Here is a 19,538-nt window from a genome sequence, read left to right as displayed (position 1 = left end):
CTTCTTTGGGAGTCAAACTGCTGACACCTTTTTAGGTTAGGAACTTGCGAAGTAGGGATGTCACGTAGTACAGAGTAGGGACAGATTTAACTTGATTATTTTCTCTTTCTGTAGATGACGCAAAAGAACCACTTCACATCGATGCTTTAATTTGCTGATTCTCAAATTGATTTTGTTTTCTTTTGTATACGTTTTGAGATTTATCCTGAAAGGATTGTATTCGCTTTTAAATTTGATTTTTATATAAAACTTTCAAAACTTCATCAGTTGTAAGTGGTTCTTCAGAGTGGCGTCAGTCTATGGGGTTTATCTAACCTATGCGGGGTTTGTCTTTTACTCAATGACAGATAAAAAGCGATCCAAAATTTTCGAATGAGATAAGTTATTAAATTGATCATAAATTGATATTAAAATCTCATTCCCCGCAGTTGGTAGCAGAGAAAGATGGTTTTCTTCTTGAGGAAGACAACCTAGGTCAGGTCTAGTTTACCCCAAGGTCCCTAGTCATCGACGACCAGAAGAAGAATCCCTGCCGAAGACGGTGCTGACGGTGTATCGAGAGAAAAGCAGCAGAGTCGGTCGAGAGTGAGTATAAGGGTCATGCGTTGTAAGATTGCGGTATTTTATGTTGTACTTGTGTTGTAATGTCAAGCGGAGTTGAATGCCTGTAGTGTGATTGAGGGAAGGTTGTGAGCGCGCGCAACCGGATGAAATCTTAAGCTCCAGGAAAGGACTTAAGTGGTTCGGGTGTATCGAACACCCAGAGTAATTTGTCTACCATTGAAAGGGGGTCATGAGGTACCATTGATCGCCTGACAGACCGATGATAGGGGGAGCGTAAGAGTGAGTGTATGAGTAACGGACGCTGGTCGTACGTCACTGTGTGTAAGTAACCTATCAGTTGAGGCGATTGTCTGACCGTAAGAGGGAAGACGTTTTGCCAGTTGAGGTGACAATTACAGTTAGACTGTGGCCGTACAGTCAGAGAAAAGTGATCGCTTGGACGGAAGTAGTCATTTTTCAGCGTATGAATGAAAACGCATGCGAAATCGTGAGACGAGTTGAGAAAGAAGGAGAACTGCTGCCGAGGGAGCGAGTGACGTCAGCATAGAGTCGCGCTGGGATTGGTTAGTTTTTCATACGTCAGCGTAGAGCCGCGCTGAGATTGGTCGGTCAGCGTAGAGTCGCGCTGAGACAGGCCGATTAGCGAGAGCCGCGTAGGGATTGGTTGGTGTTTGTCATCGGGACGTAAACAAGGAAGAGTAAAGGGAAAATTGTAGATTACCGAAAATGAAGTGTTTTAAGAGTTTAAGAGCAATCTTTAGGAGGAATAGAAGAAATTTATATGCCGGAGAAGAAGCTCCACCAGAAGGCACACCAGCTTATCATATGGCAGTAAATGTAGGCTTACACTCGATACTATGGATCTCCGAGTGGAATAGGTTAACTGAAGGGAATAAGGAACTGACGTTTCCGAGATTCGGAACGTTTAAGCTAGACGTGTTGAACGAACTGAAAGCGGTAATGCTTGCAACGAGACCTCTACCGAGGCCAACACAGTTTGAAGCCCTTAGTGCATGGTTTAGAGCATCACACGAAAAGAGCGTAAAGAGGCGACAAGAAAGAGTGAGACGATCAGTAAAGGCAGTGCAGGATGCTAAATGGGATGAGGAAGCCAAAAAGTGGAGGGTACAAAAGATAGAAGCAGACAAACTGTACCCGATGCTAGAAGTGACGGGAGAAAAGAAACCTCCAGAGGAAGATGAGGAAAGCGAGACGGAGGAGGATCTGATAGAGAGGCTATTAACAGATAGACCACCCCCGTATAGCGGAGGGGCCGCAAGTCCCATATTACAACAGGAAGACGGAGCTAGATGGGGGGAATATAAATCGATCCCAGTGACAGAGTGGGATACCAAGAAAGATGAGGAAGTACCTCAATCTAGTTCCGAACAGAGGGTAGTGGGAAGACTAGTGGTCCAGAAGGTGCCAGAAACGCAACATGCAAGGTCCTATCAAATGCCAGATGCTTTACAGGTACCTGTTACCATAGGCCCTATTGTGTCAATCTACAACCCAGAAGGGGTCCAGCTGGAGGAACAGGCACGATGGGACAGGGAAAGGGCAGAGATGGAGAATAGGAATACCATGATGAATCCTCAGAGACAGATACTAGCACCGATGAGTCGGAGTACCCCATTGGATGCCGCGATAGGTCCCTGGGTAGAACAGGGGGTCAAAGAGGGCCAATGGACTTAAGGGGACCAAAACCGAAATCCCATAAGGAATTAAGGGAATACCTGAAAGAATGGGATACTGCCGAAGAGATTCGGAATAAAAGTTTAGAAACAGGAGCAGAGTGGAGAGACCAGGACAACAGGATCCTCTCTCATTGTGGAGCTGGCGAAAGCAGCCCGGAGTGGGAGAGAGGGAGCCAGGAATGTAGAGGAAATAATTGTCCTACTATCAGCGGCAATAGGCAAATGTGCGATGACAGGAGTGCAGGGTGTGCCGAAGTGCCTCGCGTCACCTTTAGTGAGGGGGAACGAAGGACGCAGGAGTACCGAAATACTTTCAGATGCACTCACCATACCCCGGGTGAAACGGTGCAACATTGGAATCACGGGAACATGGAGAGTCGCGAAGGGTCTCGCCATGCATCCGGTGATCGCGAGCGAAGTCATGAGAATATAGGGAGTCGCGAAACGTCCCGCCATACTTCTGGTGATCAGGATCGAGATCGCGGGAGCATGGAGGGCCATGAAGGACCTTATCGTTTATTGAGCGACACCAGACAGCAAGCGAGTTACAGTGGTTTTGAACAGAACGGTGGATCCTATCTCGTACCTGGAGAAACCGAGCCGAAAAGGCGCAATGTAGGGATGGGGGATGGAGTAATGTTCCACCACACCCCACGGGAAGATGGAAAGGCTTGGGATCTAGAGAGGTGGGAACAAAGAGATGGAAGGAAAACTCCTCATAACTCACCTGTGTTTAGGCGTAGGGCGCATAGTGGAGGTGAGAGGGGTATGAGCGAACCACCTAGGACTGACATACTGAGAGCTGAAATAAAAGCAAGACGGATTGATGTAATGAGCTTAAAATCAGACTTGGACGAAATAATAGACGGCACAGTGGCAATAGAGAGGTTGGATCTGTACGTACCAGATGAAATATTGTTTTTATCCAAGGATGTTACTCGGAAAGCAAGGGCAGCTCATGAAAAACTATCTGAATTAGCAGAGAAGTATATGATAGACATGTCACGAACTAAAGCTTTACAGCCCAATCATAGGTTAAATTGCACAGATCGAGATTTAGATGAACGTAGAACGATAGGACTCAGAGTACACATAAGGGAACTGGTCATGTGTATTAGAATATGGAAAGATCTGGATAGATGGGAGGAAAAATGGTCTAAGAGGGGATCTGTCAGAAGAAGTACAATTGTGAAGTCCCAAGATACAGGCCTAATGAGAATGGAAGCTTTCCCTTTGCGAGAAATCGCGAACGGAAATTACGTTCACGTACCTTGGAGTAGGGGGGATTTAGCGGCATTTACTAATTCTTTCCCGAAGCTAAGAGAAAACCCCGTTGAGTGGTACAAGCAGGTAGAGAGGTTCGTGAAGATCTCTAAGGTGTTATGGATCGATTTGAACACATTGTTCGATATCGTAGTACCCGGAGATTTGTGGACGGCATGCAAGCTTAGTATCGAATGGCCCACTTGTGAACCCGATAGGGATGCCAGGACAAATGGTCCATCAGATAGAGTCATGGAAAAATACGAAAGAGTAATAACATGGCTAAAAGAGAAAGTGCCAGTGCAGGACATAGACTGGGTTAAGATAGATCGAACAACTCAGGAGCCCAAAGAGACAGTTCACGAGTTCTATGAGAGGTTACTGAAAGCATTTAAACAATACAGTGGGTTAGACGTAATGGATCCTAAGGACATAGGACAGTTTGTGTCGAAGTTTGTTTTAGGATTGAGACCGGACATAAGCCTGATGATACAACAGCATTTGATCTGTTGGCAGAACAAACCTTTAGATGAGATTTTGAGGTATGCAAGGTACTGTAGCAACGAAATAGATTCGAAGGCAAAGAAGCTCAAGGAAAAGCTAATGCTGGTACAAATGCAAGCAGCTGGAAAGGGTGGACAGCGGCAACAGGGAACAGGAACGCAAGGAAAGAAACAGAATAATCAGAGCAGAGATGAGGAGGAAAGACCAAGGCCGAGAATGGATATTGCGACACTGAAAAAGACAACGAGGTGCCATCAGTGTAATGAGGTGGGACATTGGCGACGCGAGTGTCCTTACAATGTTGAGACAGGGGAATTAGAACAAGAGGAGGAAGAGGTACAGAACAACGTGGTTAAGGGAGCCGCAGTCCCGAAGGGAAAGTTTATCAAAGGGGGGACTCAGACTCCTCGAGCCCCGTTTCCTCAACCACCTCGCATCTCAAATGGAGGGAAAACTTATAGACAAATGCCATTGTTCGTAGGAGGAGAAGAATGCTACTACGTTGATCCTCTTACAGGGCAACGAGTGAATAGGGAAGAAGACTGTACACTAGGTGCAGCCCTGGAAGTAGATCAGAGAGGACCATACGTAGAGGCTGAAGTAGCTGGATGTCCTACAACCTTTTTGGTGGATACGGGGGCCACTCGATCCACGCTGAGGTCGGCGGTAGTCCCAGGTCTGCCAATATCGGGAGAGACGATTCAGGTGGTAGGAGTCGCAAACAAGAGGATGACGAATCCTCTGACCGAACCAGTGTCAGTAAAGATAGGGAATTACAGTGACGAACATCAGTTTGTGATCTGTGATTCTAGCCCTGTGTGTTTGCTAGGAAGAGATTTGTTGTGTAAACTGAATTGCACAATACATTGCACACCTGAAGGAGTAGAAGTGCAGACCAATGATGAGGATGCCGATTTTAAGGTTGTAAACTCGCAGGAGTGCGTGGAACTATATCCTACCTTAACAGCGGAGGAGCTTCCACAGGACTTGAGGGAGAAAGTGTCAGCTGAGGTGTGGGATTTTACTGGAGAGGAAATAGGATTGATTAAAGGAGTAGAGCCAGTAAAGATCTTGGTAAGACTCAATGCCGAATATCCAAGAACACCACAATACAAGTTGACACCAGAGACGATTGCAGGAATAAAGCCTGTGATCGAATCCATGATTAAACAGGGAATACTGAAGGAGATCGTGGGTAGTCCATGTAACTCCCCGATTATGGGTTTACAGAAGCCTAGTGGAAAATACAGAATAGTGCAGGATCTTCGAAAGATTAATAATATTGTTGTCTCATGTTGTCCAGTGGTACCGAATCCATCAGTGATATTATTTCAGATACCGTTCCAAGCTGAATGGTTTACCGTGATAGATTTGTGCCAGGCTTTCTTTTCGATTCCTTTAGATGAAGAGAGCCAGTATCTTTTCGCTTTTAAGCTGGAAGATCGCGTTTTAACATGGTGTCGTATCCCTCAGGGGTATACAGAAAGCCCATCGATCTTTAACCAGCTACTGAAGAGAAATCTTGAGAGTCTAGTACTGCCCAAGAACTCGGTTCTAGTCCAGTACATAGACGACCTCCTAGTTGCGTCAGAAACTGAGGAAGCTTGCAGAGTAGACACCATAACCTTACTGAATCACTTGGCCGAGAATGGACACAAGGTGTCTCCAAGTAAATTGCAGTATTGTAAGACTGAAGTGCAATACTTGGGCCATAGGATTGAAAAGGGAAAGCGGAAGGTGTCTCCAGACAGAATAGAGGCGATCATGAAAATGAATGCGCCTACAACACAAAGAGAAGTCAGGATGTTTCTAGGTATGGTCGGTTATTGTCGGCAGTGGATAGCCAACTTCTCACTGAAGGCAAAACCATTATTACAACTGACGCACAAAGGAGTAAGTGATCCGGTACCATGGGACAAGGATTGTTTGATGGCGTTTTTGCAGCTGAGGGAGGACTTATGTCGTGCCCCGGCTTTAGGAATGCCTGATTACACAAAACCATTTTTGCTTTACTGCTGCGAAAGAGAGGGATGCGCGTTAGCAGTTTTGGCCCAGATACATGGAGATGCGCGTAGGCCAGTAGCGTATTTTTCGGCTACATTAGATCCAGTAGCCGCAGCGTTGCCCGGATGTCTCAAATCCGTAGCTGCAACGGGTGTCAGCATTGAACGTTCTGAAAGCGTGGTAATGGGACATCAGTTAGTGGTGTACGTACCACATTCTGTAGAATTGTTAATGACCAGGACTAAGACTCAGCATCTGACAAATAGCAGGCTCACACGCTACGAGCAAGTCATACTGGCTGCCGAGAATGTGACCCTAAAAAGATGCTCCGTCTTGAATCCTGCAACTTTGATGCCACTTCCAAATGAGATCGATGACGAAATTTGTACAGATCATGATTGCCTTGATGTGACTGAACTATGCACCAAACCAAGACCCGATATCGTAGATGAGCCATTGACTGACCCAGATGAAATTTTCTTTGTTGATGGTTCATGTGTAAGAGACGATATCGGTCAGCTGAGAGCAGCTTATGCCGTTTGCACAATTACGAGAGTAATAGAAGCCGCTTGCCTGGAAGGAGTACATTCCGCTCAGGTAGCTGAAATTGTTGCTTTGACGCGTGCTTGTTTAGCAGGCGACAAACTTCGAGTCACCATATACACCGATAGCCAGTATGGTTTCGGGGTAGTTCATGATTACGGGCAGTTATGGTCTCAAAGAGGTTATATGACCTCCTCGGGTTCTCCCATTAGGAATGGAGAATTCGTGAGACTCTTGTTAGAGGCATTGCAATATCCAGCAGCCATTGCAGTTGTCAAATGTGCTGCGCATACGAAAAATTTAGATTTTGTGTCACAAGGTAACCGCTATGCGGATGAAGTAGCGCGTTACTGCGCAGAGCAGGGATATTCTCACACTGATGTAAAAGTGGGGGGAATACAAGAAAGAACTGAATTGACAATGTTGTTGGATACTGTAGATACGTGGGATGAGCTAAGGAGTGTTCAGGAAAATGCACCAGATGATGAGAAAAAGAGTTGGGAAACAGCGGGTTGTACTAGAAGTGAGATGAACTTCTGGATATCTGCAGATGGGAGAGCAGTTTTACCAAATGAACTTGTTAGTCCAATGGCAAGGAAATTGCATGGATCAGCACACATAGGTAGAGATGCTATGGTGAGAGTATTCAGACAAACGTGGTTTAATCCAAAGTTTAGAGTAGCGGCAGAAGCAGTGTGTCAGCGATGTGCGATCTGTCAGCAGCTAAACGTAGGAAAGAGAACACCAGTCACATTGAGTCACATTGGGAGGTCTGGGGGGCCTTTCAATAGAATGCAGCTTGACTTCATAGAAATGCCTAAATGCAATAGACTCAGATACGTTTTAGTGATTGTTTGTATATTTTCTAGATGGGTTGAGGCTTACCCTACACGTAGGTGCGATACACTTACAGTAGCAAAATTGTTACTTAGAGAGTTAATACCGAGGTTTGGGGTGCCATCCTCTTTGGAATCGGACAGAGGAACTCATTTTAACAGCGAAATAGTGAAGATGCTATGTTCAGCTTTGGGTATCGATCAGAAACTACATTGCAGCTATCGACCAGAAGCTTCAGGGATTGTAGAGCAAATCAACAGCACAATCAAGTCCAGACTTGCCAAAGTTTGTTCATCAACATCCCTGAGTTGGCCAGACGCACTTCCAGTGGTTCTTATGAGCATACGTAGCACACCAGATAGGAAAACAGGTCTCTCTCCTCATGAAGTACTAATGGGGAGAGCCATGAGATTGCCATCGGTTCCGACTGCAGCACTAGTGAACATCACAGACGATTTGATCTTGGACTACTGTAAGGGACTATCTGATGCCGTTAATTCTGTGTCCCTCCAGGTCCAGGCTGCAGAGGTTCCATCAGCACAAGATTTGTGCCATGATCTGAGTCCGGGGGACTGGGTTTTGGTGAAAAAACACGTCAGGAAGAACTGTTTAGACGTGCGCTGGAGAGGACCGTTTCATGTCATACTTGTGACGAATACTGCAGTAAAGTGTGGAGGCCTGCCAAACTGGATACATGCCTCACACACCCGAAGAGTGCCAACACCTCTAGAAGAAACAGCTCCTCTCTCGGATGAGAATCCAGCGGAAAGCGGAGAAGCCACAGGGGGGGAAAGCCAAGCTGTGGAGGTGATCGAAGAGGCTGAGATTGAGACGGAACAGGTCGACGAAGGTCAGGACACCAGTGAGACCGAAGTCGCCTCAGGAGAAGAAAGTAATTGGGAGTTCGAATCAGATACCGAACAAGCAGAGAGTGACCAAGAGACAAGTCCAAGAACAAGAAGCGGGAGGACAAGGAGTGACGAAGCTAGTTGGCCGGAGAGAAGGAGAAGGCCAAGCTTAAAAGCAGATCAAGAAAGAACTCTTGTCCCGATCGCTGAAGAATCGGATCAGGAAGAAGAAACTACAGACTCGGGAACTGAGAGTCCAAGAAGATCGAGAAGGGTACGTGTGCCCTGCCGAAGGTACGCCACCCCAGAGTGGATTTATCTAGCGGATGTCTTGGGGACAGAAATCTGGGAGAGTGAAGAAAGTGAAAGTAATCGATCACAATCCATTTGTGGCAGTGGAGATATGGATGTTGACGCCTGGACTCGAGACTGAGGGATTACTGACTTTCACACTTCCCATACCCCCATATTTGAGTCAAATTCAAGATCTAGTGCTAAATAGATTACAGTTTCCGACTTTTGGTCACCAAATTCCAGAGGAAGAAGAAAAAGTCATTCGTTTTGAATTATTGGAAATTGTTGTAAAGGCTGCAGGTGCGAGAATTATTGTTGATGCATAAAAGACTTTTTGTATATAAGCTATAAAGAAGAAGATAACCTAGCGCCGAGTGGAAAGAAGAATAAAATTAGGGTTTACATTTAGAGGACGGAGAAAGGTTAGGGTTGTCTGTTGCTAAAGAGAAAAAGACATTGGCTGCGAAAAGAGACTTTTGTTAATAAAGAGCACTTTATGGACTGAGAAAGCAAATAAAGCCAACAAGGATTGGAAAAGAAAAACCTTTCGCAAGAGAAGGAGCTACGCTGTTTGATGACATGGAGAACGGCAACCCAAACCGAAAAGCTAGATGCATAGTAGGTACACTAATAGCAGTAGTAATTCTTCTCATAATTACAGTAGTGACAATATCATACATAATAGGACATGAAAGCGATAAAGAAACAGCAGATGTAAAGCCTGTAACGACTTTGAGACCTGCTTTTGTGGGGAAGAAGGAGGAGAGCAATGTCATCCGTGAAAAGGCGTTACTGGCAGGTGAAGCTCGTAGACTACACGTAGACGAGTCACAGGGAAACTTTAGGTCAAATGCATATGCCAAATTGTTGTACGAGTATATCGATGCCATGGAGGCCAAAGATTGCTATGTTTGTATGCAATTGCCGGCTTCTGTAGATGAAGGCATTAGATATCATCATCTCCCACTGACTTATGGGATAACATGTAGTTTACTGCTTAGTATATTTTATGGTAGAGAAGGATTTGAGTACTACTTTTCAAATTATGATTCGGTACTGCCTGAAGTTCCGAATTATAAACAAATGAATAAGTGGGACTATTACAAAAAGGAGGATAGATTAGCCAAATTCTTTCTTCCTTGGGATACATTAGATACATCATATGCACGCAGAAACAATCTAACTTGCAAAGTGTCAGAGGTTGAGAAAAAGTTTATAGGACAAGTAGACGATAGATACAGAAGGCAGAAGATTCTAAAAATGTCAGGACAATGGAAAACAGATTGGACCGAAGAAGAGAAGGCACATAAAAAGAAAGGTAGCAATGGTCCAATAGCGTTGGATAGAACGCAGAAAGGGAAGTTATGTTTAACTCGAAGCAAGACATATTATGAGAGTGTATTTGTAGGTGAAGTAAATTGCGAACATGCTTTTAGATTGGAGTACTATACGAAAGATTTTACGAAAGGGATGCAAGCGATTCCTAATGTATATTTTGTATGTGGAAGAAATGCCTATGTAAAACTACCTGACAATTGGTATGGTTCGTGTTACTTGGCAATTGTCTTCCCCAAAATATATCATGCAAAGGATTTAGCGATCATAGAAGGAAAGGCTTCGACGAGAGCGAAAAGGGAAGTAGGAGATGCAGAAGTAGTAGTAGATGTATTTGGAGCGATGTTTCCTATGTTAGGTTTGATACTTAACGATGTTAAGATCAGGAGACTAGCTACAGTTGTAGATAGATTATCTGCAAGTACTGCAAGGTCATTAATGTTAGTAGAAGGCGAGATGCAGTCGATTAGAGCAATGGTTCTTCAGAACCGACTTGCTTTAGATGTACTGCTAGCAAAAGAAGGCGGAGTTTGCAAGGCTTTGAAGGTTCAGGAATGTTGTACTTATATTCCTGATAATTCAAAACCACTTGAGAAAGTCATAAGCAACATTACACAGATTCATCAAGAGATCGGAGATTTATCAAAAATAAATGTTTGGGAAAAAGTAGGTCATGGAGTAGGAAAGGTTGGAAATTGGTTTGCCAAACTTGGTAAAAGCATAGTATGGTACATATTAAAACCTGTATTGATAGTATTAATTTGCATAATTACAATATTAGGGTTAGTGAAATTGTATAAATGGTATAGGTCGAACCAGTTACAACGATCAATGAGAGAACAAGAAAGGAGATTGGCTGTGTTACAAGACCAACAGTACAAAAGTTTAAGAACTCTCGAAATGATGAAAAGAGGGAATGTTGTAACTAGTTCTGTGTAAAGGGCTTATTCAAATTGCATTTAGTGATGGCTCCAGAAGTCATCAAAGGGGTGAACTGAGAGAGCGCAATTTGAATAAAACATATGTATGAGTCATATTTACAAGCATATCGCATAAACATAGGAGTTGTAACGTGAAGTTGACACTTATAGCATAAAGTTAACCGATGTAATCAAAAGTAATATAGGAAATGTAACTGTATTCACTTTAGAACATGCATTAGATTTAGAAGGCCCGTATACGTAGTGGGCTAATGTATAGAATTGTAGAAATGCTTACGAAATGTAGGAACGTGCAAAGTAGAATTCATGTACGTATGTAGCTTTAAATGGAGAAACCGCGTGAAATGTAACATGGAGAAATGTGCAGAGAACATATACGGCGATGTAACAAATGAGAATATAAAGTTATACGCTATATAATTTATATTCTATGTACAATGTATTCACTTATTCGTAAAGGATTTGCTAAATACGAATATATATATAAATGTGTGTTAAAGGTTATACTGTGTAGAAGGCTTCTTGTAAGAAATGTTAGAAGGGTTTAGGTCATTTGTGATTTTAACCTGACTGACCAAGGGTTCACAGGAGTGTAGTCCGCTGTTTGTAATTTAGTGGGCTCACAGGAGTCGTGAATAGCCTTGATGTGAACGTGCGAGCCAAGGAGTCTAGTGCTTGCTAGATTTAAGGTGACAACGCTGGACAAAGTTTATGGCCTAAACGTGATAAGAAGCGCTTGGAATTTGAGAGTTGTTTTGAGAAGTCCATTCACAGGACCAAGAAAGGTTATATACATAACTATAAAGATTAAAGTTCTGCTGAGGTAATTGACTTATGTTCTGAAAGTGTCAATTGTAATATTGAATGAAGTCAACAGCAAGAAGACGAAGATGACATCGGAGGAGAAAGGTCAACTTAACGGACGGAGAAAGAGACGAAGCAAGGAAAAGGCTAGAAGATGACCTCACGGGGAAAGTCCGTGGTGGGCGTCGAAGGGGCGTTCCACCCACACTGTGATTGTGTATTTTAGGGACAGCACCCCGGGGAGAAGATAGCAATTCGCGAAAGGAACAGCGAAGCAAATTGCTCAGATCGAGAATAGAGAGAAGGGCGAGGAGCAGATGACTTGAGCAGATGCGCTGAGAGAGATCAGAGCGCAAGAGAGCAGTAGGCCGAGGACCCTTAGAGAGCGGATGGGTAGGCAGAGAGGGTACTGCTTCTTAAACTTAAGTTACCTTTAGAGGCTAAGAGAGTTTGAACTTCTTTGGGAGTCAAACTGCTGACACCTTTTTAGGTTAGGAACTTGCGAAGTAGGGATGTCACGTAGTACAGAGTAGGGACAGATTTAACTTGATTATTTTCTCTTTCTGTAGATGACGCAAAAGAACCACTTCACATCGATGCTTTAATTTGCTGATTCTCGAATTGATTTTGTATTCTTTTGTATACGTTTTGAGATTTATCCTGAAAGGATTGTATTCGCTTTTAAATTTGATTTTTATATAAAACTTTCAAAACTTCATCAGTTGTAAGTGGTTCTTCAGAGTGGCGTCAGTCTATGGGGTTTATCTAACCTATGCGGGGTTTGTCTTTTACTCAATGACAGATAAAAAGCGATCCAAAATTTTCGAATGAGATAAGTTATTAAATTGATCATAAATTGATATTAAAATCTCATTCCCCGCACTCTCATAGTTGAGCTGGGAACATTTAGCACTGCCACTCACAGATGGTGGTTCATGCTTGGCAAGTTTTTTCTGGGTTGAACTTGGTCGTATAAAAGACATCCCTTCTCACTGAGACAGACAATGACATGGGCAGTCTTCAAATGGAAAGGTCTTGGGAAGGGAAGCAACGTAGACTACGCCAGGGTTACCCACCCCCACCGTACATGTACCCTCACTATAAGATTGTTAAAAGTCTTGTCTTATTCTTCGAGGCTTTTCCACTTCCGGATCTGCCACCATAGAGCAACAGAGCATTACATTGCTCGTGCCCCTTCATTCGCTGTAGGAAAAGCTATGTATGCAAGGTCTGCCCACACACCCAGAAAGCTGGTATGGTTTTCTGCTAGGCTATAAATTCAAATGTAGGAAATCAAACTATGCGGCCCTTTCCTTCAGAGTGTATTACTTGTTTGTTAATATACAAGCATTTGTTACTGTCAAAATATAGTTTGTATGTCATACAGAGGCACAAGAGCATTAAAAAAGCATTTTCTCTTAATTGTTACGAAATCTTGTGGTTTACAATAGCGTCTTCCCATTTTCAACAACAACCGCCATTCAGCGCAATTGATAATGAGATTTTATCTTTGAGCATCCAAGTGTCAGTCTGCTCTTCCTTACCTCTCCTCATTTGCATTGGAGCCTGGGGTCTAGGTTTCAGGATGAATTGGCATTGCCTGTCCTTGGGTAGCTGTTCCACCAGAAAGGACTCAATCCCTTCACCTTGCAGAATGTTGTTCGTCCCTTGGCACTGGTCTGCGAAGTCGCGTAGACAGTTCATTATGATGCTGAATGGGTATTCGTGGCCTGCAGAAATACATTTAAGAAGGTGTGAAGAAGGCTTTACGGCTGAAGTAGCCAGCAAATCAATATTACCTGAAAGCATTGCCCAGGCGTACCCCACCCACAGATTCATAGGGCCGCTAGATACACGAGGTGCCACCTGTTTACACATCATAACTACTAGTGTAGGGCTAAGTTGCTTTCAAATTCTATATTCCATTAGCTTAAGTTAGGTTTCAAATATATGTACAAATGTAGCATCCCACCAAAAGCTCAGCCCTTGCTCCTAGGTGGACTCCTCACTCTCACATTTCAACTTACATCACACACTCCAGAGAAGAACAAACCCAACAAAACTACAGGCAAGAGCAGAGCACGGGATCAAAGAGAACAGGACAAAACACACATCTCTTCTTAGCAAGAACAAACAACAGGAAAGTTCATGCATTGATTCACAACTCCACACACAGACAACATTAAAACATCAATCACAATAAATGCCACGTCATATTAGATATGTATTGTACCATGATAAAACACACAATCTAGATTCACACAGACCGAAACTTCATTACAAGAGAAAATCTCAAAACCATGCAAGTCTAGATAAAACACAGTAACACTTTACACATGAGTAAGGCCAAAATCACATTTAACACTGGCAAACACATATTAACACCAATATCATAAGGGATGCTTGAAACAAAAATACGCACAACTAAAAAACTTAGGGCCACAACACCGAGCAACAATGATGGGCTTCCATCTTGCAATGGTTCATGAAGGGCATCCTAACACCTATATTCCACCACCATAATCAAAGTGGAATTACAAGAGTTTAGCGAAACCCCTAGAAACATTCAACCTGTAATCACTTGCATAAATCTGAATTATGCACAAAATGTGGACACTGAGCCAGCCGAACACCCCCATATAGTAGAATTACTAGACATAATGATAATTTTAAATAAAATCCAAAGAATCCAACCTGCTAACACCCCATTAACGTGAAACTACCACAGAAATTATGAAACATGACAAGAATTAAATCTGCCACCAGCTCTTTACTGTGAAATTATCAGACATTTTATTTGCAAAGTTTTATATAGCACTGGCTAGACCCGGAGGTATCAGAGTGCTTTACATGAGGATCAACAAGTTACAGGATACATAGTTATATCAGTTGAATCAGCGAGTTACAGGTTACATAGGTACAACCGTTTGAATCAAAGAATCACAGAGGGAGGGGGAGTGAAGGAGACACGAACGGGGAGAAGAGAAAAACAATGTCAGATGACGGTTGGGTAGGTGACGGCCCAGGGGCCAGAATCCTCTATAGCTGCATATGACAGCTCCACCGGGCATCAGCAAGGTTGCTCGGTCTCCGCGGTAGGTACAAACAGATTTGGTGTCCGCCCAGGGGGCGTCGTCATTGTTCCATCAAAGGGGGAGAGAAGGAGACACATAACGTGGAGACGAGGAAAAACAATGTCAGATGACCGGCTGGGTAGGTGACGGCCAAGGGGCCAGACTCCTCTATAGCTGCATAGGACATCTCCACCGGGCATCCGCCAAGGTTGCTCAGGCTCCCTGGTAGGTACAAACAGTTTTGTAATTAACATCAGCTGAATCAGCGAGTTATGGGTTATATAGCTACATTCGTTTGAATCAAAGGAGGGAGGGAAGGAGACACATACGGGGGGACGAGGAAAAGAATGTCAGAAGACCAGCTGTCTAGGTGACAGCCAAATAAGTGCTGGAGAATAGTTACATGAGTTACCAAAGGATAGCATAAACATAGGGTGGAGGGGGTAAGAAATAGAACGGGGAGATGAGGAAAAACAGTGTCTGACGTCCGGCTGGGTAGGTGTCGGCCGAGGGGTGAACCCAAGCCAAACTCCTCTTCGCTGGATAGGGCAGCTCCACCGGTCATCGGCCAAAGGTTTCTCGGGTACCGCAGTACATACAGAGGGTTCTAGAATCTGCCTAGGGGGGCATCGTTAAAAAGTTCCATCATGGGCGCCGGTCACGGCGCGGCTCTGGCCTGAACTTGATAGGTGATGTGCTCTTGGTAATAAAGAGCCTTGAAGTATTGTTCCCTCGCCTTAAAGGGGCCAATTATGAGGAGACTACAGCGGGGGCAGCGCGGCGCCAAACCGAGATGTCCAATTTCGCCTATGCGTGGGTCATTAGCCTTTGCGCGGATAGATCTCACAATTGGGGGAAGGAGTATAAGCAGGGCAACATCGAGGCAGTAACGAGTTGCAGCGTCTCAAGCAATCAGGCCGTTTGCAAACATGTGCCAGCATCACAGGGTTTGTAGGTGAGGAAGCGCTAATTGCTGTGTTTGAAGCGTCCTCCGAAGTGGAAACAGCGGGCGGCCCTGGAGCTTAAGTCGGGAATGTTGGAGATCGCCGCCATTTGGCGAAGCGCGGCCGCCATAATGTAAAAACTCAAAGACCCAACCTGCTACCATTCCCCTAAAGTGGGATTAAGCATATCTGGGTGAAGAATCCACAGAGGCGAGGATTGGACATAGTTTTAATCTACGATTCTAAGGTAATAAAATCACATGGAGGCACTCAAATCTAAGAATTGATAAATGTATCACCCAAATTTGAATTAAGGACATAACTGGCCGTGTATTTCTCTTGCTCGTCTGGACCAGGAGGAGTATCTTCTTGTGATTTTATTTGCTTTGGCTCTCCGCAGGATGAATACCAGTCCTGAGAAAGACCCCATGTGATGTTCACACAATAACGCACACATCCTAGGTCGAAAAGTCGACGCCTAATCAATCCACGTCCCGAGTCACTTCACCTTCTAGATCCTGGTCAAGGTCCAAACAGGGTGGATGTTGAACTATATATGTTGCAATAGGACGGATTTCCCAAAAATATTTTTTGGTTTGACGTTTCTATGTGTATTTGTAAATTCCTGTAAATATGTCCTGAATATTGTCACACTTTGCTATGTCAGTCCTTCAATTTATGTTGTTTGTCCTGTGATTTAACTGTGTTATAGCCATATATACCATTATACATTCAAATGCTATATATATATTATGCATATAAAGTATGTCTTTTGTTTGCTGTGCTTTGACTTATCCCTCTACTTCATAATATTTGTGTGATTGATTTATCGTCATTTAGACTAAGCAATTGAATGACCCGACAGAACACATTGTAGTAGCTATCAACTATACAGAGGTTCTGAGGGACACAGTTGCCCCATTACATTTAATGGCTCATATAGAGTTTGGCAGATCGATCGAACTGCCATAAATTGGTGGTTCACTAGCCCAGTAAAATTTGCGGCTACCCTGCTAACAAAGAGGTGGGAAAACCAATTGTTTTCTGACAACGGAGCCTCAGAGCTTGACGACTACAGTGACTCTCTCCATGCTCTATTTAGGGCATGGTGGCTATCACTAGATTTTGGTACAAGGGACCAACATGCAAGGCCCAGCAGTTTGGGGCCAGGAATACAGTCAGTGGTTAATGGGGCCCTTGTGTTTTTTGTTTTGGCTTCATGTTTTACGATATGCAGACGATACCCAGGCATGGGATAAGAGTTAACAAACGGATCAAGTTCAAGGCCTTGTGCTACATGTTCTGCACTAGACACAGTCTCGCTCCCTCCTACATCCAAGCTCTGGTGTCTCCATATGTTCCCACCCGTGAGCTGAGAACAACCAACCTCGCTCTGTTTGCGGTACCTAGGTTCTTCAGAGCTCGTCTTAAGGGTCGCTCCTTTTCTGTGCTGGGCCCGAAACTCTGGAACGCTCTGCCGCTTTCTCTTAGACCCTGTAACTCACTGTTTCAGTTCCTTAAAAATCCTAAAAACTTTACTTTTTAGCAGCCCTGATTAAATCACTCCTCTGTTAGACCTTGATGCCCTGCTACTGTCCCCCAACAGCGCCGGGAGACCCGTTGGGCTAGCTGCGCACCCTACAAGCTCTTTATTAATATTTATAATAATACTATAATAATAATAATAATACTAAACAAGTAGTCACAAGGGCAATTACCTTGCAGGCACTAGGGGCATGATTTGAATGGTGCAGGAGGTGTAGTGGCACAGGAGCCAAAAGGTCTAGGAAACTCAGTGAACACCGATTATTTTATTTATTATATTTTACTACTAAACATGCAGTCAGGGGTGCTTTATTGGTTCGTTAGTAACCACTGCACCCAAAGTAACACATAGCCTAAAGCATCACAGTAATAAAAGCTGTAACCTATTGGACTTTTCGGTCTACCTACAACTATTGTAACATTCAGCACATTTATATGGCACATTTTCAGTTTCTGTATGGTCCTAAAATGCTTCTGAGTCTGGACACATTAACACCTTGAGAAGGACATTCTCCATTCTATAACTTTCCATATAGCATTCCATACCAAGCACTGGCAAAGTCAATAGGCCATGCCTATGCTAGGTTTATTGGCTTTGTCAATGTTTTTCTAGCCATATTGTACAGCAGTCCTAGCTTCAGAGCAGCATAACTGATTTTTTTTATAGCGCTATAAATGTGGACAATGCTCGCTGTGTCATTCAGCTTTTCCACGTTACTTTCAGCCATTTGCAACATAGCTAAAAAACAATATCATAGCCAAGAAATCTCAGGCAGGCAAGACCTAATGGCTTTGCCAGTGCTTGTTAAAAACAAGGGATTTTCTCAGTCCTTCTGTCTCCAATGTGGGCTGATTACTTTCAGGACATAACAGATTAGTCTTTAGAAGTGCCCACACCTCACGAACATCAGTTTATCAATGTACGTGCCACACTGCATTGTCTTGAGATATGTTAGCCCAGTACCATTTTGTTGCAACTAACCCAGCTGTCATTTTTCCTGCATGGCCCATTATGGTTTTCCCTAAGCTAGCCTAACGATGCACGTTTTAGGCTTCATTGTCTTTTGCACACGTTACTATATAAACATGCTTGCTTTTATGCCACATTGTACTTTCGAACAGAACTTGAATATGTTTTAGCGTTCTGTTCGTTTCCTGGGACTTAGTCTGAACACCACTGACATGGTCAGACAACAGTGTCCAGTGTTATTCTTTCTGGACAGACACTAGCACCTAGACATAACACAAGAATGCCGTTGTTTATGTGCACCCATGGCTTGTCATAAAGATGAGCACAGGAACCAAAAACACACACATGGTACGAGAGTTCTGAGATAACAGCACTGCATCTTATTAGATGTAGAACATCCATCCGTGTATGCTAAGGTACAGGATCCACTAGTAATCCCAGAGATCTTTGATATATAATTCTTTCGCTTTATTAGCAAGGGAGAGGGGCTTACTCTGTCCTATAAAATGACAGGGCATTTCATGGTGTATGATTTATTAACCATGCTAACAGTATTTTTTAGTATGCACTGGTTTTCTAATTGTGGCACGTATACTACATTTCAGAGCACAATAGTTTGAATAAATATTCTAAACTTTCTTTGTGTCTTCTGTTTATCTTATTGTGGACAAGTATGAGTGAGAGCGAGGGTGTGTCCTGTTACTACGATCCCTGAGAGGGTTGAGAGGGTTGTGTTCTGGGGTGCCAATTCACTTGTTTCTCTGGTAAGGTTAGGAGGGCAAGTGAGGCACTATGGCTAGTCGGACTCGTAGATACTGAGGTGGTATGGTGACTCAGTCCCTACATAGTGATGTTCTGTGGTTCCAGAGCGGAATCCCTGCAACACAGCTATGGGCTAAGAAGTTATTTGTAAGCAAAATGGACTTGGCCCAAGAGATAGTCTAGAGAAGCCTTTCGATCAAACATGCAGCAGTGTTGCAATGCCTGAGTGGAATTTGTATAATGAAAGTCAGTTGCAACCCTTAGGAAGAAGTGTCTGCATTAGTGCTGACTGAGTGTACCTGATAGAGTCACAACAGGGAAGGTGCGTTTTCTACCAACATATCTGGTAGAAGAGTTTGCTGAAGTTTGTAGAAGAGGTGCTGCAGTTTCGCGCAGACTGACGGACATCTTGCCTGCACAACAACAGATGAAGACAGAGATGAAGGTCTCCCGGGGAGGGCTTGACGCTTGAGCGACTCTTTAGGGGTGAAAGCACTTGAAAAGGAGATGTGAACTTTGTCACTTACTTAAAGACATTGGACCCGATTCACAGAACTAACTTAAGACAAAATCCTAAACTTACTACTTTTGGTATTCACAGAAATTAGG

At 43.7% G+C, this 19,538-nt stretch overlaps 1 protein-coding gene across 2 annotated transcripts in view; it reads right to left on the bottom strand.

The window, feature by feature from the left end:
- LOC147718446 (rho GTPase-activating protein 20-like) overlaps positions 1 to 19,538 on the bottom strand; it is a 489,762-nt gene that overhangs the window by 141,176 nt on the left and 329,048 nt on the right. For both annotated transcript variants that reach the window (XM_086918365.1, XM_086918366.1), the window contains one exon: positions 13,179 to 13,364. In XM_086918365.1, coding sequence (XP_086774491.1) covers positions 13,179 to 13,364 — 186 coding nt within the window. The remainder of the gene's footprint in view (positions 1 to 13,178; positions 13,365 to 19,538) is intronic.

Source organism: Lissotriton vulgaris, chromosome 4_1 (genome assembly GCF_964263255.1).
Source record: "Lissotriton vulgaris chromosome 4_1, aLisVul1.2, whole genome shotgun sequence".
Classification (NCBI taxonomy): domain Eukaryota; kingdom Metazoa; phylum Chordata; class Amphibia; order Caudata; family Salamandridae; genus Lissotriton; species Lissotriton vulgaris.
This window is presented reverse-complemented; position numbering and strand designations above follow the sequence as displayed.